This window comes from Opisthorchis viverrini, assembly GCF_000715545.1.
Source record: "Opisthorchis viverrini unplaced genomic scaffold opera_v5_75, whole genome shotgun sequence".
NCBI classification, from domain to species: domain Eukaryota; kingdom Metazoa; phylum Platyhelminthes; class Trematoda; order Opisthorchiida; family Opisthorchiidae; genus Opisthorchis; species Opisthorchis viverrini.
In genome coordinates, this window is record NW_008751732.1 from 325,042 (window position 1) to 347,239 (window position 22,198).

At 45.1% G+C, this 22,198-nt stretch overlaps 1 protein-coding gene across 1 annotated transcript; it reads right to left on the bottom strand.

The window, feature by feature from the left end:
• Nucleotides 1-365: 365 nt before the first annotated feature.
• T265_04536 (hypothetical protein) lies at nt 366-14,850 on the bottom strand (the record flags this gene model as incomplete). Its single annotated transcript, XM_009169300.1, has 9 exons — nt 366-616; nt 2,426-2,776; nt 6,860-7,103; nt 7,140-7,241; nt 7,285-7,353; nt 7,394-7,438; nt 7,477-7,599; nt 7,634-7,881; nt 14,802-14,850. 9 exons carry the CDS (start codon nt 14,848-14,850, stop codon nt 459-461), a joined length of 1,389 nt encoding a protein of 462 aa, XP_009167564.1.
• Between the last annotated feature and the right edge of the window lie 7,348 nt (nt 14,851-22,198).

Below are 22,198 nucleotides of genomic sequence, written 5' to 3' on the forward strand. Positions count from 1 at the left end.
CATCTGGCATACAGTACACTTGTCCTAACTGGCACAACATATGAAAAGTGAGTGGGAGAGTTCTTTTGTCCTAAAACAGTCTGTCTTAACTCAGCACTGCTAAGCCAATTTCCCCACCAGGCCTGGTTACTGCTTCGGGGACACCGATATGGTAAACCTAATGTTCTGCTACACCTTGATCTACCTGAAAAAATTCACTGGGCCCTGCGATAAAATATTGGGGAATAAATCCACCAGTCGGTGAATAGATACATACGCTTGTCCACGGACAATGACAGGATATGCTGGAGTGGTCTTTATACACCCGATAACCGATATCCCATGTAGCTAGTGAGAATCCCCATTACAACACTTGTGAACAGGAGCTTTTTCTCAGTATTAGTACAAATAGTGAGAAAGACTGCGGAGTAGAAGGCTAGAAAGAATGGTAAGATCGATCTTATGGGGACTGGACAGAGTTAGTTGTTACGTTTGTGTTGAACAACATCAGCGAAGGCGGCTCCAAGAAGAGCTTCAACAGAGGTTAGTTTCTCTCGAGGCTTTCCAAGAGCCCTGCCCGCCAATTTCTCAACGGCATCGACACGTTCCCAATCGGAAAAGGAGATGGTCCGTAACCCTGCAAACAGATGCATTCATACTGTGAGATGGGTGTGGGATGAGATGGAGAAAAATCTCAATCGATAAGATTCACCAACGAATAACGTAAGGATGCCCACTGACAACCATCGCTACAGGTGAGAATAAGAATGTGTCCGCATCGTTATTAATTGGACAATTTCATTCCTGTACAAACCAAACGGGATGCACTAGCCTCTGATTTCGCTCGCATTCGGGAACCGCACAGTTCACGCTACAAAAGATTAGGCCAGAAACCGGGTGAGGAACCGTCTGTTACACCAAACCACGCCAACAGACCTTCCAACAAGTAGATACACAGGCATTTTGCATTAAACCGCCTGTGCAACCGACTGAACGCCCGTTAACCAATGTAAAGCCCTGAGAAGTAGACTGGGATAGTTGTAAAACGAACTGACGGTTATGAAGGGACAACTAAACAACTGAAACCAATGATGTATACACGGGGTGGCTCGCAACACCTACAAGGCACAGCAGAGGTACAAAAATATACCCAACTGGCGGGAGTTAACAATCAGTCTAATCTGTAGGGAATTTCGTTCCTAAAACTTTTGTAAGATGGCCACTTAGGAATGTTCGGTGTTAGAGCGAGTTCACTCGCAAGTTTATATACAAAATACAGCATAATACCACTAGAATACATTTACTAACACTTTGTAAGATGGCCACTTAGGAATGTTCGGTGTTAGAGCGAGTTCACTCGCAAGTTTATATACAAAATACAGCATAATACCACTAGAATACATATGAAAACAGATAAATCACTACTAAACCAGAGACACTGTGCGGCGAAGTACAAGAGGCACCCTTAGGTTTGGGCGACAGCAGTCCTAAGGTGAGAGCTGTCTGTCGTCTATTTCGTTGTAAGATACACACACGAACGTCATCATCAGATGCCCCCTTCGTTTTGGAATAGAAAAAACGTTGTCCGCTAATTTACATCCTTGTGATTGTTTGGAAGGGATGTTGTACCCGGAGGCATCCAGAATGATTTGTGTTATGATTTGGGGTTGTACCCTGAAACGACACGGATTTGAGGCCGAACCTCAAGAGAACGCAGTTAAGCAGGCTTGGTTGGAAGTGGGCTCTTTAGGACTGTGGCGACCTAGGTTTCATCGTTTTGGCGGAAAAGCGGAATAGTCGCAGAGAGATATCCAGCTCAACCCGAACTGTTGTTTGGAAGACGAACGAACACGGATTTCAGCTTCCACAAAGCAATTGACTGTATTTTGGTTTGAATTACATCCGTTCAGCTTATTTATATTGTTAGAATGGAAAAGTTTCATTCAAGGGAACGATGGGAAACTCTGCACTAAGCGGGTTTTGAACAACCCGTCGAAGCATAGGATGGAGGTGGTTTGCATACCTCAAAGATGGTCATTTCAAAGTATAAATCTTCCCTGAAAAAGTCCCACAGACCCTCGGGAGTATGCTAAATTAAAAGCCATGGTCAGATATGGGTGAAATATCCGTTGGAACATTCGATTTACGTTTAGGCCGAACGATCTAGGTGCACTCTTTGGCGAAAAGCAACAGAAACAATAACAGAATGTGCCGTAAAATGCGAACACGGTGGATAGCGAACTAAGTGCTCCAGATTGAGATCGAATTAGACTGAAATACGATATCTTGGATGTTTTAAGGTGAAACCGAAAAAGTTCTAACTCGGTACATGTGGGTGAGTATGGAAATTCGGCGTCCAAGGGAGTACAAGCTTACAAACTGACACGAGTAATAAATTTCGAATTATTGAAAAGCAACTCCCAGAAAACCAGCAGCAAGAACTCACCACGGGCCTGTAACAGCTCTGGTGTCAAACCATTCTTCTGAACTACACATGGGTCACCTTTCAATTCTGCGGAAGCCAAATCTAGCAGAACAGTTTTTGCGACATCACGAGCATCTAAGGAGGTGTCGACAATCACTCCTACTGCACCTCGTTTCGCCCATCCAGCACAATACAGAGGGCAGGCCAGAGGATCACCTGGTCCATCATCGCTATCAGCAACCCTCCCATGCGTATCTTTGGACTTGATCACTCCACGATCATGATCGAATGGAAGATCTTGATCTATCTGTACACTACGATATCCAATACTCCGGACAACCAGACCACATTCTAATAGTTCGCGGGGAGCATCTGAAAGGACTTGTACTTGTTGCTGCTCACTTGGAGAACCCTACCGGAATAAAAATAGCATTGATAGTCAATTAGGAAGTCCAGCGATAGAAAAATTGTTCTTCCAGTCTCTTTGGATAAACGACTGAAAGGTACCATGAAACAACGCGCGAAAAGTAGCCATGCAAACTTTACGCTCCGTGAAGAAAAGAGTGGCAGCATTCTATAACATGTTTTTGCCTACCATACGGAAGAGCCAGAGACTGAAGGAGATCATGAAAACAGGGTACAAATATTCTGTGTGAAAGAATATGACAAAATAAACTTTGGTAACCGTCCTGTGGAAATTTTGTTGCTTGGTGAAACGACATAGAATACTAGGAGAAGACGAAAAGGTACTGCCTCAACTAATCCGAGAAACATAGACGAGATGACATTCATCCGTTGATTACATATCGGAAATGTGCATATTAGCTCCCACTTATGAGAAATTTACAGCAAAACCAAAGCTGGCTCAGTAAGACTAGTGCAACTCACATAGAGTGGTCAGTCGGGGCGCATGATCCTTCGAAGAGGAATTGGATGATCACTAGAAATACACTGCCCTAAAATTTCCTTCCTTCACACTGGTTCACCACGTTATAACTGACTTAAAAGTATCAGTATTGGTGCCTGATGACTACCGTTTTTAAAAGTACTGTTCATGTGAACTACAACGTAGACCGGATTCATGTTGAGCGGCAGACTTAACGCTCAGCATCTCCACTTTCCTGACCACAAAAACACCCAGAACGCAAACGCCTAAAGCAACCGGGAAGAGAAGCTACCAAGTGCTGGAGATCCAGAGCTTCAGTAAGACGGAAACTTACAATCAACTGATTGACTAAAAGCTCCAATTTCCCGACTGCAGACTTCCAACTGCACTCAGCTGGGGGCTCCCTCGCAATGATACGTACCGGTGAGCGGAGAAAAAGGAAATCACAGTGTTTGGAGGCAAGGTTTCCAGGTTTTTGGTCAGCCAACTGAAGTAAAAATTGGGTGAGGCGGCGGCGCGGTCGAGGAAGCTCTTGATCCGAGTGAAGACAAAAGAAGACGAAGAGGACAAAACAAAGTAATTCTATAAGAAATAAAAACATTCGAAATACTGGACCGTAACTATTGATCTTAAGTAACAAAAATGTTCTTGGTAGAACAGGATAAAATTGATGACAATGAAGTTAAGTTTTCAGCTCTCAAGCCGTGCACTGGAGTGAAGTGGTTCCAGCTGCTACAGCTCGATTAACCGAATATAGAAAGAATGAGAGCCATTTGTTGGAGGCGACGGCCCAAACAGTTCATTGACGTCAAATGTTCCTGTCTGTCCATTATGGCGGGAAGTGAGAAGGCTAAGTAGCGAAAGCGATAGCTTTGATGCAGGGCGCCATGGAATGCCAGACAAATCTGTTAGGGTCTCTAAGCACGCTTATGCTGGAAGTTCGTACTGGTCAGAAACAGTTAATGATCAGCACACAGATGGAGGAATCGCTCTCCGTTGTCTGCGCGACGAGCGTCGACCCCAAATCGAATGCCCAGATGTGATTTCAAGGGACTCAAACAACCGAATAGAGTATTCATATCGATCACAAGAATGAGTGTCAGTGCTTCTTGCTCAAGTAATAAGCCCGGATAGTATCCTCATCAGCGTGGGGACTGCAGTTGGTTGGGGCATAAGCTGACACTACAAACAGGCACCGTTTTCATGTTGAGAAGCGTTGGCCTTGATCGAGCTGGATAACCGGACGGCACAAAGACGACTGTCCACTGGGATCAAATCCAGAAAAGTACTTTCAGCTCTGGAGCTGAGTGCAACTCTGGCGCCACACACTCCACGAGCCGTCGCTCCTGAATCACCGGACACACGGAGGGTCAAATGTAAGACAGCCGGATTCGTTCTTTGCGTTCTTGGATGCATAACCACTCTTGGATCTTGTACGTGTTTCGGAGACGGCATGTTTGCCAATTTGACGTCGTGTGGATGTTAACAGCTCTCATGTAGGAAAAAATCTCAAGGGTCCAGCAATGTGTTATTTTGTCTATTGTTAATGGGGGCGGGGTGCATAAGGAACATCAGTCAAATAACTGACAATCAAATGACTCAAAGACGCTTACTTGGGTGGTAGGAAGGGGTTAGAAATGGACATCGATGGACACAACTCTGCGGGCAAATGATACTTCCACGTTGCCGAGGTCGAGGATGTTGGTTTGGTTGAAGTACCCCACCTTGAGCCTTTGACTTAAAAGTATGACCCAAAAGGCCAGGGGAAAATTTAAGATTTTGTTCGGGAATCTCAGGCTCAGAGCTACCATCTGTCGGAGCGTACGCTGACACAACGAAAAAAAGTCGCTTACCGGGTCAAGATGCATTGATGATTGAACTAAGCAACCTAACAGCGTAAGGACAACTGTTTACTGGAATTCAGTCAAGTAAAGCGTATTCAGCCAGCGATCGGGACGAGTAAAAAACCCAAACAATAGATACAAGCAACTGATTCAGGACCACCAGGAACCCGAAGAGTAAAGCGCTGGAAATCCAAGCTCATTCCGAGAGGTTTGAGATGTATGGGCGAACTGGGGCATTCTATGGGTGTTCCGGAGAAAAAGTGCTCTAACCGAAGGAGAGAACTAGCTCTGAGCAAGAGCTGTTTTCCAAAGTGACACAGAGTACGGACATTAAGAACGACAATGTGAAACAGATCATTCGAATTGAGTAAGGATTCATCTTGATTATTTTACTGGGTGTTAGCTGATGCATTGGGAAATGGTTAGGTTAATGGTAGCTAAATGAATTAGAAGAGCGTTGGCAAAGAACTATGCGGAGTCAGTGAATGGAGAGCTGTAATAGCGAATGATAGTTCCCAGCTGAAGGGGGTTTGGTTGAGGTACGGCGCATTGGGCCTTTGACTCATACATCTGCACCACGAGGCAACAGTTGTTAGAGTTTTCTTGAGGGGTCCGTCCATGAGCCAATGACCCAGTGATACGACTCACTTCGCTACAGAGAGCTGGCGTAGGCTAAGGACGCAATGAATAAGACACACCTGCTTGACTCCTAGTGTGGCTGCACACAAGGGTTAGATTTTGAGCAGTACCAGTGTTATATCTGACTGCTGTTCACATTCCAGTGCCTGGTGTCAGAAAAAGAACTCAGTCGGTACAAGAAACACAATAGCTTTATTGCGGCAATTGAGTGCGTGCGAGGGAAAAAGTTACAACGGCCCCACGCTATTTAAAAGACACTTTCTGACATTGATCCAGGGTGTCTGATAGGCGTTTAGTGAACACCCATCAACATCGATCGTGCTCCTATGAAATGCATGAACGCTGATCACATTCAGTCGTGCTTCTGTGGCGTGCCTGGGAACCTTGTTGTAGCTGATGAAAAGTGTACTTCCTACCCCCACCCCACTTAAAAATAAGTGTGTTGGGAAGGTACATTAGACCGTCACAAATGGACGTGTGAACTGTGAACGGCATCGAGCCACTGCTGACGAAAGGTGCATTACATACACAGCCTCGGTGGCGTAATTGTTGAGGGGGGCTCCAGGCACTGACTTTGAGTACATCACTCATTTACTACTTTAGCTGGTGCCAACAAGAAATCCGATTTGATGTGCTTCAACCAAGTATTCACAGGCCAACTCGAAACGTATTTGGGCCGACATTCTAGACTGAGGTGTATGTCTTTCGTAAGCAATACAACACATAGGATTAGTGTTAACTGCTACTGCAATGGACGCATAGAAACCGATTTTCGAGGACACTCATCGGGAGTTTGTCCAATGGAAATTTGTGAGTAGTTAACCCTTAAACTTATGGACTCCATCCAAATGTTTGACTGGCTGTTGAAATAAGTAAGAACGGGTAGCTCAGTGTTTTTGGGAAAATTAAACCCCAACGTATCAACCAATGCACTTGCTGATTAGAGGGGAGCACTGCATTTACTAGGGGATACGCTATCTAACGGACATAAGCACCGTTGTATCAGCTGTGCCAGGAAAACGGTATCGAAAAAAGAACGGATCAAGACGCTGTTACTTGGACCGATGAAACAACAAAAGTCCTTACCAGAGAGTAACTTGGTGAGCTGTTCATCAGATCCGACAGTTGTTTGCATTATTTGGGGAGGGAGGAAGTTCAGGGGCAAAAACTGAGGAGATTCACCGTTCTCACTGATATTCAAGCGCGACAGCTCGCGTAGCTCCTTGAGAGTGAAGGCTGCTTGAAGCGGACCACGGCGTCCAATAAGAATAACACGACGAACCCTGCTCGTGCTCAGCACTGAAATCACAGGTTCCGGGATGTCTGTATTCTAACACAACGTAAGGCGAGATCGAAGGCTGCCAACCTTGAGCCGATTAGAAGAGGATAGTAGTATTCGAGCAACATCGATAGCAACATTTCCTATACCCACAACGGCGACCGTGTCACAATCGAAGTCTGGAGTGAACTGCAAACAAAAACAAAATGAATTAACAGCCTCTATCACATACTTTGGGAAGACCTGGAGAACCGTTATACCAGGCGACCAAATCCTTAGCCGAAATCACTCCAGGGAGGCTCTGAAAAAGAATATACCACAGCCAGTGAAATAGCAGTTACCTCACCAGGAATGTTCAAATGCTGGTCGACTGCAGCACCATAAGCCTGAAAAGCATACAAATTCTAAACCACGTCCGACTTACTAAGATGACAGAAGCATAGGCTCTTTGGAGTTCCCGTAAGCGGACGTCGACCCCGACAGTCACGTTGCCAATGAACTTAAATCGTGGGCTCTTTGCGACTTCAGTGAAAGTGTTAATCACATTCTGGAACGTATCTACATAAGGGTTGTAAAAATACCTTGACCTCAGGATGGTCTGGGGCAACACCATACCGCACAAGACCAAAAGGAGCAGGTAGCTTCTCATACATATCCACAAGCAGAGAACTGTGATGCTTCGAGAGGTAACGCGGAGACACGAAATTTACCCGCAGGAGATACTGAGCAGTGTAGAATGCTGAAGGACCGCTACCAACAATACATACATACGGTCTTGACGCATAGGTGCGAATGCCTTTGGCGAACGCAGGAAAAGAACCTCCGACTACTAAAACGCTGTCAGAATGAATACACTGCAACAAATATGGATACCTTACGCCACCGAAAAGCATTTTGAACACCATTATGCGTAACAAGAACGTAGATATTTGACACCGAAAAAGCAATCTACAATGGGGGTAAAGTCGGGGTCAATAATAAGGACAATATGTAGTCGCTGTGCTTGGTGCATGTGGGGAACCTAAGGCCTACCAGAGTCCACCAATGGAACTCGATTTGGCTTCAGCTTCCGGAAATCGGATCATTCTACTGAAGCAATTGAAACCGAAACAATATTATGGTGTAAAATGTCAGGGTTGGCGACTAGAACACACTGCCCCAAGCAGTTTATACAAGACCGAGAACTTAGTCCTGTTCCCCCAACATCTGAAATCAGGAATACCACAGCGGAATGTTTTCTTCGAGCTCCAATGGTGCGTCATACGCTTAAATAAATAAAAAACAACCTCATTTGGATCATCTACTCAGTTACAACCGAATGTACAGCTGACTTTTAGCATTAACACACGCCCTGTCTGTCATAGTTCTTTTAGCCGATGCAGCTCACTGCATGAAATGCATACATAACGAGGCTGTGCAACAAATTTAAGCTTCAGTATCCTTTTGAAGAAGTTATTACCACATGTAGTATATCGGATCACAGCGCACCTTAGTATCTGTGGGCGTTTTCGCTAGCGAGACATTTCGTAAACACAGTTGGAACCATTCGACAAGGCAGCAGCAACCACAGTAGAACTTTCTTCCGGGTGCAAACTGAAAACGGATAGCCTCAAAGATTCAGTATACCAGGAACTGAGCAAGCAATTAAGAGTAGTGTCGAGGGATGGCTAGGGTATCTACGAGAATAAAATCTCGCAGTCCTCTGTGTGCAGTAGAGAACTGCAGTCATTGTTTTACTGTCGAATTACATCCAACGCCGCAAAGAGACTGGACCACATCACGGTGTGGCGCCTTTTGTACTTGTATGACTGAATGAGCTAAAATGGGAGGCCCACTTTGACAACCACAGAGACTTACATAGATTTGCCAATGGACGGCGGTTTCCTGGTCCTCCAGCTAGGTTGCTGGAACAACTACAAGGACTTGTTCCGAAAAAAACTTGCACGACATTCACTGCAGCCTCGCGACTAGACTTCCGTATAGGGCTCTAATCACGATCCTGGCTTGGTATTAGCGCCCGACAGATTCCCAGCTCGAGTTAAACCAGGAATTCTACAACGAAAAACACTGACGTCACATGACATTTGAGTGATGCCCTCATTCAGGTGGGTTCACTTGCTGCATACAGTGGGGTGGGCAAGCGAAAACATGCTATCGCCCACGCCTGTCTTTTTACACTTTTATTTATTCCCTCTTCTTCCCTGCCTCACCCCAATTTGTATATTCTCTATGGGGGTCGCAGGACAAAGGACAGCTGCGTTGGTCGTCATGCATCACGCCAAGCTGCAGCGTTTGTGCGTCCGACTTCACCAACAATCCAAAACACCTCGAAGTCCGTTTTCAAACCCGAAAGCCGGTCTACTGCCTTTAATGTTTGTACATTGAAGTAGGCAGGACGACAAATGGCTCTTGCTCGCACGCCGGATTTCCTGTGCACAGATTTATACTGTCTCTCAGAGACTAAGATCCAGGACGCAATTACCGTAATTGAAATGAATGCCGTGTTTCAGCTTTCGGTCGCACAACGCCGGCGAGGAGGCCGCTCTAGCTGAATATGCTGTGCGTATTCATTAAGCATTGTATTGGGCGGCTGAGAGAAGACCTCTTTGCTTGACTGAATGCTCGTTGATAGCCGCCTGTGGGCGGAGACGTCTGTGAATGAGTTTTGAGAAAGTGAGGTCTGTCGATCGTTGTTCATTGTACATGTTTATCCCCCCAACAGAATATAGCTCCGAATCTACGACGTTACATGTGTTCTTTCAGAATGGAATAGAAGCTCAGAGGTCGCTGCAGAGACAAACGCTCAGGCTTAGCGTTCCTGAGACCTAATTGAGTGGCTATCCGGTATTGGACATGCGGAGGATGCCTGATTAGGATGTGTAGTGGTCACATATTGTTTATTCATAATAACAAGTTTTGCAAAAGCGAAAATCGTCCGACTACGTGGTGCCCACCAATTAATAAACCCCGAGCCTAAACACACTACATTGCAGTCGGGTACTAGTGCAGAGGGTCGACTACTACCTACCTGAAATATTTGTGTGGACTCCAACTGTGCACTCGTCCACTTCTACTTTCATCACGCCTTTCAGATGTGCACAGTAAACACTCACTTAGCTAAGTTAATAAGGTCATGAATCCCGAAATCAAGCAATGTTTCGGAACCTAATTCTCAAACGGAAGCCTGGTAATCCGGCGTCCGCTGTTAATAGGCAAAGACGTACTAGATATCCGAACTTCCACCTGCAGTACAACCCATTCAACTTCTTCCAAGTATTGAATCTCGGATGAAACCGGAGGCTGGACGAAAGATTCCATACAGTTTTAGCTATAACACATGTCGATATACCTGGCTCCAGGTAACAGCGATTGCCAGCACAGGTAAAGAAACTGAGTCCAGGTAGTACACGAAATGGAAGATGCGAAAAGCGCTGCAAGTTTTCGGGGACTCTTCCACTTGAATTGTTCAACGGGATCTCGGAAGCCTCTTGAAAGTAAAATCACTAAGAAGCACTAAGGTTCTGTTATATGCAGTGAATATCGTTTGGACCATTAAGCTATATACCAATACTATACGATGCGCTTAGCCGGCATAATACTGGCGTAGAAAATTAGTTAATCACCTGCTACATCCTACTCCGATCAACTTCGACGGTAACATTAACTGAGTATGGGGCTCATTTCAGCTTCAGGACAGTTCGTGTGTATCCCAAATCAAGCACTACCGTGCCTTTTGGTTCTGAAGGCCTTCCACGTGCTCTATTCCAACACGGCACCAAGAAGGCATATCACTACTGACGTGAACTACAATACAATAGGGTTTATATCATATTGTTCCGAGACATGGCATGGACGGGTGATCTGGCAACATGGTTCCATCAAACGGGCTACCCGATTCACTGCACACAACAAGGTGAACAGACTAAAGGTGATACTTGGCATTTTTTTATTATCTCATAATTCACCTCCTCTTCTATTGAACGGTCAATCACTCGTAAATCCGGGACAAAAATGTGGCAGTCCTGCATTCAAGGAGGTTCCCAACACCGTGCCACTGCCCGGGTCTGCCAAATGATGCCAGGTCCTCAGAACCCGTTTGGGTTTCTCTCATAACCATTGACGTACCTACCCTGTAGCGAACAGGCCAACAAGCTACTCCTACGTGCACGCTACAACTTTCAGTGGTAGGTGTTTGCTGCGTTTCCAAATGCCGAGTACGATTTACAGGCGTGGTAAACGAACCCGGTAGCGAGAGAACCAGGTCTGTGATTCGAACTCAAATCCAGGATCCCGACTACTTATGTCTAGGGTTGGGATACCTGGCAGTACCTCTGCCTTCGCCCTTCCCGCAGACGGCATGGCAGCCATCCACTGGATATGCGTCACAGTTAAACCATTATCATATTTTATAGGGGCTTACGGAGATGTCGCTATCTAGACTCTGGCGTTTATGGGCCTTAGACGATCCTGCATATGCGGTGGCGGATCACGCCGGCAACGGTACAGCATCAGCTCCAGAGCTCAAGCTTTCTTACTCGACTGGGTCCTGATTAATGGCCGCCGTTGGACTGTCTATTTACAAGCATTCATGAGAACGCGCACCAATTGGAAAAATATCCGCTCTTAGCTCACATTCTTCGCATGCCTGCCAACTTCATTAGTGATGTGATGAAGGATGCATTTTCTCGGGGACCCTCCAGTCCAGCACTATGAGCCCCCACAAGTATCGTCCCAGTCAAAGGCGATCTTGATGAGTACCATTAGTATTACTGAAAAGGACATCAAATAAGAACACTGGTGCTTAACTGCCGCGAAAAATTTTCGATTTACTTGAAGAAAAATCTATAATGAAAAGGGAAAATGGAGCAGGGAGACGGACCTAAGGTAAACCTACAATGCATCCGATGTGCATACACTTCAAATACTAAGTCAAACGACCTGAATAAAAGCTGACACCGTGAACGTCACTGACATCGGTTAGTCACCATATGATTCAGGATCATCAGTTGTTAGGCTGAATTCCACACCGATACTGCCTCGCAGTTCGGGGTGAGCCGCTGATACGGCCAAGAAGCCTAGCCTACACGCGATTGGCCAGGAGATCGGGCCGCTTGCTGGCACGGCATTAACCCGAACAACGGTTGGCCAAAAATGAGGACTCAACAGCGAGTAATGTTCCGGTATCCGCCAAATGCCGATTGCCAATGTCGCTTCTACAAGGCGTCAGAATTTCCAGAATGTTGTCGCCGCACACACTTCACAAACGAGGCACTGTACACGTGTTTTCGACATGGTTCTAGGCGTTAATGTACTTGGTGTACCTTAGTTGGTTGTTTCTGACGAGGCTCAGATCCCCGAACTAAGCTGAGAAAACTCCGTTATTGCTCCAGTAAGCACATGGAGTGTCAAAGGGACCCCATTTTCAAAGGCGAACAGCACCAACAGCTTTCGAAATTTTCATAACAGCCTTCATTCCCACTTACCACGTCAAATCTGGTCCACCTCTAGGTTTCGGCCAAACAAAGTTGGTAACGGAAAACAATGACCCAGGCCGCCGATAACTCGACATGCGCAACACATAGCCAGTCAACTTAGCTTGCAGCGATGGGTGGGTAACTTTTATTAGGGTACTGTTTCCTTCACCAAGTTCCGATACTTCTCACCTCACTGTGAAGTTATCTGCACCGACCGCCTCCGGCTGTATTTCCGAGGTGTCGATGGTATATGACCTGAAAACTGAGATTCCGCGCGAAAATGGGAAAGCCCGGCAGCCATAAAATACAGCCGGTTCTGTATTCTGATATATGCGTCCTTTGACATTCGACAATGTGCCTTTTTGGCGATGCAAATTGAGGCTTGTATATTCTTTTGGTCAGTCACATTACTGTTGGAGCTAATCAGGTTTTGAGATACGTATAGCTTCCCACAATGTTCAGGGTCACCAACAGAATTATCGGAGGCAGGTTCAAAGCCTATATTTCACCCAGTATTATCGTGTACTTTCTAAGTGTAAAGTACATGACGAAGGACTGGATGAACTCGGTCGGCTCCTTTGGTGACGCTTGCGCCTCCTGCTCCTCTTCAAGAATAAAAACAATTTCGCCTATATTCCAAAATCTTGCTAACAGGGCTGAAAACTGGGCTCCTACTGACGAGCCAATGTTTGCCTCATCGCCACATCAGTGACGGAACTAAACAAAATTGGAGCGAGTTGGCGCACTTGTCGGACACCACTATGCTTGGGAAAGCTTTCAGACAGCCACGTAGAAAATCCCACGCGTCCACAAACCTGCTGAGCATGAGCCGCGCATAAAATTCATTACTGAGGCAAGGCAACGTTGTGGCGTATGAACCATCATCACTCTAAGTGTGGTAAAAGTTAGGTATTTTGGTTATTGCACATTATTCTGTCTGATGTCTTTACCGGAGGAGTGTGACGCAAATAAAATATGAATCAGGAGTTTCGGTGACCGAATAACTCCGAAATTTTGTGAGGTAGATGTTAAAAGTCTCAACTAAAAGGGCCTCGCTTTCAAATAAAAAAGCTACTTCCATGGTTATGCCAAAGTGCGTATGGGATGGCGTTGCTCGAGCATATGAACAACAACTGAAGGGCCGATTGCGTCACCATATTTTGACAAGTATTCACACAAGGTTGTTGAAAGCTCATCAAATAGGATGATTTTATAAGAATCTCGGTATTTGCTTTGCACTGATTATAACCTTCGAGCAAAGTATGATGGCACTAGATTGGGCCAATCATTCTAGTCAGGCTTCCAATTGACATGCCATTTCCTTTGCCCTCGATGAACTTGGTGTGTGAAAGAGTTTGCTAGGCTTCCCAATATCTTTCTTCCGGATTTGGGTGTGCGGTCTTATGCGACATGCAAATTATTTGTTGTTCAAACTTATGGGACAAGCAATGATATATTTTCCACAGAAGCTTTCTTTGCTTTAGCGTTGTGACCAATGTAAAGTTTTTGAATGTCAGGAGTTTCTTTTTCATTGTGCACAAGTTACCTCTTCTATTTTTCCACCTTGTCCTACTGATATTTTCTCCTAGTTTGTACACTGTTCACACGTTTTTATACCCAGGACTGTCTCAACCCATGCCTTATATAGCAGTCACGGAGAGTATGGGTCATTTCTGTCAAAGTTGGGCTTACTTCAGCTAGGCGAATCTATTATGTTGTTTCATGCGCTGCTTTTCCTATTTACGCCCTGGTGCACATTTTTGGATACAGCGATTATCTAATTTCTGGTTTGGGGATCCGTGTGTCCCCAAGACCCCAAAAGCGCAGGTAAATAGCTAACAGTAAAAATGTTCATGCGTGTGACAGCCATGAACGTTCCGTCATATGTGACGACACATTTAAGTCTGTGTACGCCCCTCAAGGAGAATATTTTCGTCTTATCAGAAAAGAATATTGCTTCCACCAAAGCAATTGCTAAATGAGTGTGGGCGCACCGGTTCATGCCAATTTAGGCATGACCACAGCTGCTTCGAATAATGCCCTTTAGTTCTGTGACTGCTATTTTTCCGTGCTATCCTAAATGCCAAAAAATCCTGTCAATGGACATTTCATTCTGATTGTATCGTTATGACATTACCGATGGTATATAGTCCACCAGATGGGGGTAAACAGCATTATTTTACTATCTTTTGCGTCATTATCTTTTGCATTTTGCTTTCTCGCATGATACCCTTGTACAACTTCCTCAAATGATAAAGTTACTAGGCCATTTTACCTTCCGATGGGGTCGCTGAAGCATCAGTTTGGATATTGCCGGCTCCCATTCATGATGCATTGGCTAGTTATTGTATTGCCTCCACGCAAGTTATCATAAACTGTGTGGCACCAGAGTGGTAGCGAGGCGACCTAAAAATTGACCAAAGGTGCAGTTTTCACCTTTTTAAATAACCAGCTCATGCGTAAATCCAAGAACTATGCCGGTCTTGGACTAAAAATGCCAAAAATTACAAGAAAACGGAAAGTTTATCACGCATTCATGACCCGGAAGCATACACGGAATCTGGGTTTTTTAGAAGGCAACAATGAACGATTTCACTCTCGCATCAACGTCCATCATCATTGCATTGAACCTCAGGGAAAGGCTCAGGGGGCCCTTGAAGTAGGCAGGCAGTTTGTTCGGCGAGGTTGATTTGAAAAAATTCGAAACAACTGACTGAATCAGCACAATTAGACTTTTTCCCTACTCAGCGATTAAGTTTTCGCCCGTTATTCATATAGCTGTTATTTTTGCATGTGTGGAAAGGTCCCATTGACTGTGTAGCACTCCTGAGAAATCCACAATGTGTGGGTGTTATTTACTGTTGTTATTGATACGACATTTTATATGCATTTTTCTGATACAAGTAACCTTCACTTTGAATACTGCTCACCCGGATTACGAAACTGTACATAGGATGACACTAGCTAAACCGTTGTGTCTGTGGGATAAGACTGTTGATGGACACAGCCAAATAAAGCTCCGTCCCCAATTACAGCACTCGGTAACTTGCTTGAGAAACCTATATCGCCGGTGTACACTGAGGCACAACTGCTTCTACTGAATTCGAAGTAGCAAGATCCGGACATTTCGTCGGAATCTCAGTGTAAATTTTTAACTCATTCATTTCACAGTGTGAAGCTTTGTCCCGAATACACGGAGAACACAGTGTATGGGTACGTTCGTTACACATAATCCTGCGTTCTACAAACTTGCTTCTCAGAATTCTTCGTTCTATTGCCCTCTTCTAACAATTCTCAACTTCTTGGGACAAACTAAGCGTGGCCCCTCGGATTCACATTCCTCTACAACGTACCGTTGCTCGCGATGTGCAAATTGCAGCAACCTGTCCATGTTACGCTTGGTTTGCTGTCCATAAGTTAGAGGACAAGCTAATTACAACTTCTAGGCGAGGAAAATGAGCTAAAAGAGAGCAAGCAGCAGTCCATTGATTCCAGGAACTCCAGTCAAAAATGCAACCTGAGTACGATAGTTGCACCCCCTCAATGAATTTGTAAAAAGCTAGTCATACCCTATTGAACGAAATCAACTGCCTTTCTCGTTCTTCTGGCTCCCAAACTCTGTCAGCAGTAAATGCGGCTATACGGAAGAGCCAAGGACCAAACTTCTGCAGGTCATTCAGGGGAGATTCCAGGGGGCAAGAGTCGTCCAGGTGCATGCAAGTTGCTTCAACTGGAGACAGCGATGGCAGCAGTTGATTTCTTGGTTGCTGACCCTTATATCATCAGATTTCTACCGTTCAAGACGGCAAGAACTTAGGTCGAGAGAAGCTAACTGTATTGAGCTGTTTTGTGCATTTAAATACGTTTATCTCTCAAACTCCGGTTCATTTTGCTTCGCACTTAGGGGAGGCCAACCCTCTACTTTTACCTTTCACGAAAGTCAGTTTGCAGCTGGAGGCCTTAGTAACAAGCAAGTGACCATTGAATCCCCCTGTGTATAGAGCTAATTTTCACCACCAAGGGCGTCACGTGCTGTAAGAAGTCAGCATGAGGCCTTGCTAGATTGATCATGCAAACTGTCCAATCGGTTCAAAAGAGCATTGCACAATTCGTTCTAGTAAAATAATGCAAATGCAAAATACTGAATCTGGTGGTATTTCTTAGCCTAGCATGTTCGATATTTTTGGAGACTGATGCCTTCGGCGTTTTGCCAATCGCCTGCCTGCGCCACTGATGCGCAACACTGAAATTTTCCACGAGGTGCGCAGATGTTGCCAAGTACCGCCAGGTCAACTCCAGTGAAAGAGGCTCTCCCAAGAAAACTTGTCCATTTATGTCCCCCGTATTAGTATGAGAGAACCAACCACCTCGTGTTTGGAAATTCCTTGCGGTGAGAGTTAGGTTCAAGTGCATGCACATCCGCTTAAGCATCACCAACGGCTTTGACTGACGTGTTTTTCTGATCACTTGAAGACTCGTTCAAATTTCCCATTTTGGTTTGCGAGTCCTTCAAAACTTCTGTCAAACCTATGGTATGCATTGTAGTAAACGTGTCTACTGGGTTGGACTGGAGGTTGCTAGAGCGAGAAGTAACAGGGCAGTATTTATTTATTTTGCCAGGAGAGCCAACATTGTGACCAGTTTTAAGTCAGCCACCGCACCAAAAACAGACACGAATCTGAGGCTAATTTATAGTGTATATTGGATTATTTGCATCCAAAACCTACTAGGTAAAACTGGAATCGCGTTCTTGGGCAGTAGGCCTGGTGTTTAGTTTTGGAAACTTACAACCACGACGGAGCGATCCAATTTTACTATCGTGTGGATCGGGTAAGACGGCTTCTTGAGTCTCTTTCACCTGCGCACTCAAAACAAAAAATGTGGGCTTATTAACGAGAAAATAACAAAAGGCGAAAAGGGCTGTAAACGATTTCACGGAAGGTAAAAACGAAGACGTTTTTGGTCAGACGGCTTCTGAAATCTAAGCTGTCAGGTGCGCTATCGGCTGAGATTAACATTTTGGAATCAATTTTTAAAATACCAGTAGACTTTCCAAAGAACTTTACACATCCAAAGGTTGAAAGCTGTGCTGCATACTCTCTAGAAGTTCTATGATAGAGTCCCAAAATTTTATACTCAGTAGTCTGATACCACGTTTGAAATACACGACTTTACGAGCATAGCAAAAAATATAGCCATGGTATGTCACATCCGCGGGTAAACGCTGACAACAAACGGAATGTTCCACTTCCTGATTCAGACGCGGGTTGGCTCACAAAAGCCAACACAGCGCTGGTTTGAAGCTGCGATCCTTGTGTGCACAAAAATGTTCCATCGATATCCAAGGCTGTCGCATTCGGATATCGTTATCCCTCATACTTGCGATATTTGGGGTTAACTAATCGGCGATACTGGCGCCATTTGTTTGCCAGCTACTTTGTTCATAACAATGCAAGCGATTCATCAAGGACTACTCGCAGCCATGCGAACGAACGGTGGAGATTGCTGCCCAGGTACTGGTTATTGCAACAAACGGTTTCACCGACGCTGTTCGGTCTACAAACACCATTCTCCCAGGTATCACTTCTGAAATCGAGGCAGGTCTTCAGATTCCAGGCACTGAACACATGCTCAGTCATTGTGCCCGTTAATGACTGCGTCTCCTCTGCCCCTGACATACACAGCGCCGTACATCGTTTGCCGAGCATCCTGCTGCTACGCCACGCGGCATCCAACCTATTGGCATATGTCAGATGCCGGCAACTGATGCCAATACCGTTTTTGTTCACCGAGCCCCGTGTATATGCACCCAGGCTTTCATAATTATCGGGGAAACAGAAAACTACTAGTGTCCATAAAAAGCTCCTTCAGAGTGCTTCGACATAAAAAGGACTTCATCGCAGGTCCTTAACCTTGGCCCAAGGTTGGCAACATATATTACAGATCGCCAGCCTACCACATTGCATCTGACATCTCACTTGTTAGGCCAGCGCTATTTTCCATATTATGCCCATCTATGCCCTGCTGACACCGGTCCTTTAGCAAATATACCTAATAACGGAACCCATATGGATTCTCGGCCCCTGATACACACTTGCTCTGAGTACCACATCCACTGGCACCGACGATTCACAGACCGATATAGAGCAGTCTGTTGTATGTTAATCTATAGTGACCCGTTATACTGAGCATTTATGTTCCCCATGTTTCTCCAGGTAATCAGTCATATTTCCCCCGTTAAGTTGAGCACATTGTTGCTCACGCACTATGCAGACTCCTCCTGTTATTCTGTGTAAGTTTCCATCTCTCAAGCAAGCCTTTCTACTACAATTACCCGCTACTATTGCAACCGGCTCCCGCGCGCGTGGGAAACTCTCACTTCCCGCCACACCGCTCCAGACTGCGTGGCCCACGTGCAGCATGCCCGTCCGTCCGGCGTGAAAAGATGAATGACACTAATATAACATCTATGGTCATAGGACAGTCTTTGAAGTTAAAGACCATAGTGTAAGGCGTTCAGGACTTGAGGATTCCCACATCTTCCCCCAATGGTACATATGAAGCCTTCAAACAGTAGACGTCTCGTTATTTTTCTGATAGCCTTCGCCTCTGGGACTAGTTGAAGACCGCTCCACCTCAGGCAAGCCCCTAGGAGGAGGACTGTAGTATGCTAGTTTTTGGTCATCCTTGACAAATTTCACCTCAGGACTTAGAGAAAACGATGAGGCCATTCGCAAACGCCTTATGATACCCCTGATTTCAAGTGGCGTTTTTTGTCAAGGCAAGCCAAGGTGTCAAAATTAAAAGCCGATTACTTGCACGTGATTTAAACTTATTCAACTTTGGGGCAGGAATTTATTTAAAACTTTATCTCTTCAGTGGCTGTGAATGCAGAACTCAGAAACTTGCAATGCTTTATAGACTTAAGATGCTTAGCCATTTGTGTTCCAGAAAGCGTGATGTTAAACCAATTATTCTCATTGCAAAGTAGCCATTGTGCCGGCGTATTCGCCTGGAAAGTAAGAGGCGGCTATACTTGCCGGAAGCCTTTTCATGTCAGTCCGGTGTGCGCGTCTCCAAGCAATGTCCATTAGGGTTGTGATGATTAAGGCACTGTAACGACCGTTTCGAATCCTTGAGCAACGAGCACCAAGGTTAGCAACGAAACTAGCAAAACTCCGAACGAATGGCTACGCAAATGTACTGTACTATAAAAATGAAAGTAGTTACACGGAATACAAAATTACAAAACTCAACGATTTTCGACAAACAACTCCAAAAGGCAAGCAAAGCCGATATGGATCAACAGTCAACGTGTGACCGAAACCGCGTCACAAACTCATGAATTAAAACAATATATGGCTGCCCAACGTTTTGGTACAAAACTAGTATAATCAAAGCGGTAAAAACGATTTGCGCGGTAAGGAAAACGGAAAATATAGATGTTTTGTAAAACTGAAATAGAGTTCAATTCTGCCAGTCCAAAAAGGAGCGGTCCATTTGAATTGTTAACCGGGAAGGCAGTCATTCGAGATTGGAGGTAATTTCAAATATATATGAAGTTGCAACAGGCACGCCGATATCATTTGGAGTGAAGCTGCATGCATAGTTAAGTTCTTATTATTATCACCGCCTTTGAGCTACGCGGCAGCGTTTGGGTTCACCTTTGAATGCCTCCAAGATTTTTCGTTAACGATGCTCTGACAGGCGTGTAATCCCTTTCCACAGAAAGTTTTATTAACTTTTATGCGTCCGTCGTTCATGAACCAAACAATTACACATTAGATTGTCTCCCGATTGAGGCACTCAAAACATTTACAGCCTGTATACACATTCTTTATTGTCTTACTTTTAAGCACGTGTAGTGACGTTCTTTACCGGCTTAGTTATCGGTCTAAGACTCCCAAGCTAGGGTTCACGTCAGAACAACCGCAAAAGATGCAAATGGTATGTTAACGCCAAAAACAAAGTCAGGAAAACTTGTACGACGCTTCGTGCATGTATAGCATAGGTGGCAATAACCTCCAAGAAAATTCTGGCGCGCTCTGTGTGCGCCATTTCCACCTGACGTTTGGCCAATACCGTGTCAAGATTGGCTGTCGGGTCCAGACTTTCGACTAACCAGATATCGGCTTGATGCCGGACCGGCAAGCGTCCTGAATTTTTGGCCAATCTTGCTTGGGATGGATGTCTCAGCCGCACCAGCACCGGACTGCGAGTGGTAAAAAGGATCCGCGTGGAATTCCGCCTAACATTTGGTAAAAGAAGGGCCAATTTGCATGTTTAACGCAGCACGTACTGTTTTCCTCTAAGCAGCACAAAAGACAAAGCGTTTGCATTTTCCACGAGTGCATCCCGAAAATTTTCTGAAAGATATCTGACAGAAGTTGTTACATTAGAAAAAGGATGAACCACAGCACAGCTAACTTGGTCGCGTGCGCTTTGACATTTGCGTTTACGTTATCAAAAGTTTAGCCACGTGTTTCGTTGTTAAACTTCTGGCGTTTACAAAATGCCATCAGGACTTTTCGAAGTGGTCCTTACGTGGGAATATAGCAGTCACGTAGAAGCGACTGAAACGGCAGTCCTTTCAACACCTCATTAATTTGGAGGAAATCCGGGGAGAACTTGATGCGACGGCTAGCCTTCTTAACTGTTTTTTCGAATACCCGCCAGGGAAAGCTTTGGTTGACTGGTGCTTGTAGTTAGATTCTGGTGGCCCAATGATTTTCGGCGCCCTAGGTTTCGCCTATACTGCGGAGCCCAATTATGCTCGATACAGGGTGGGCAGTTTAGGTCAAAATTATTTGAGGGCCGTCCAACACTCATGATTACCATCACAGCACAACATCAATTTTCAACATCTGCGCTGTACCGCAGTGCAACCATAGGTTAATCAAGCGGCTTGTTCCGAAGAAGAATTAGAAAGACTACGAAAGGGCTTGATGCTAGTGCATCCCGGCCCAGAATGCGTACAAATCCAGACATCAATGCACCGCTCACTACAAACTAGCAACAAAGAAATCTCAAATATAAATTAGCAGCAATTCTCGGTGGCGCGGTAAATCGGGAGCTGTGGAGATCAGATGGACCTCAACTTGGAAGGTCGGCCGCATGAAAAAAACTCTGGCTTTCCACAGCCGTTTCCGAATCCATCTGGCAAGACAGTGATTAGCAACCTCTCTGCCTGCTTCAATCTTAATCTAAGACAAATATCAGTATCCTATTCGGCAAACGATGAGCCAGCGTGCGTATGACATTTAAAGACGCCGTAGGATCTGCTACTGGGCACCTCATTCGGCTGAAACCTTTGTTGAACAGCAAAACGCAAGATTTCCAAATATCTCGTTTCAGATTCCCCACCGTCGTTCTACTTTGTCCACGGCTCTGAAACAATAGTTGGAACTGTAAACTTTACACCTCCGCCGTTTACGAATGCTTAGTCTCACAGTCGTAACAAAATGACCCGCGCTGTGGCCTAATGCACATGCCCCCATAGATTCATGTGCATGGGGCCTGGCGGACGTTGTTGTTTTAAATTACCCGAATTATGCCGAGCCATAAGAATTTGTGCATTAATCTGACGTATCGCACAACGTTCGAAACTGTTACAACCACAAATATACATAAAACACTCAACTTGGAATACAAGGGGTGTGTTCAGTGCACGGC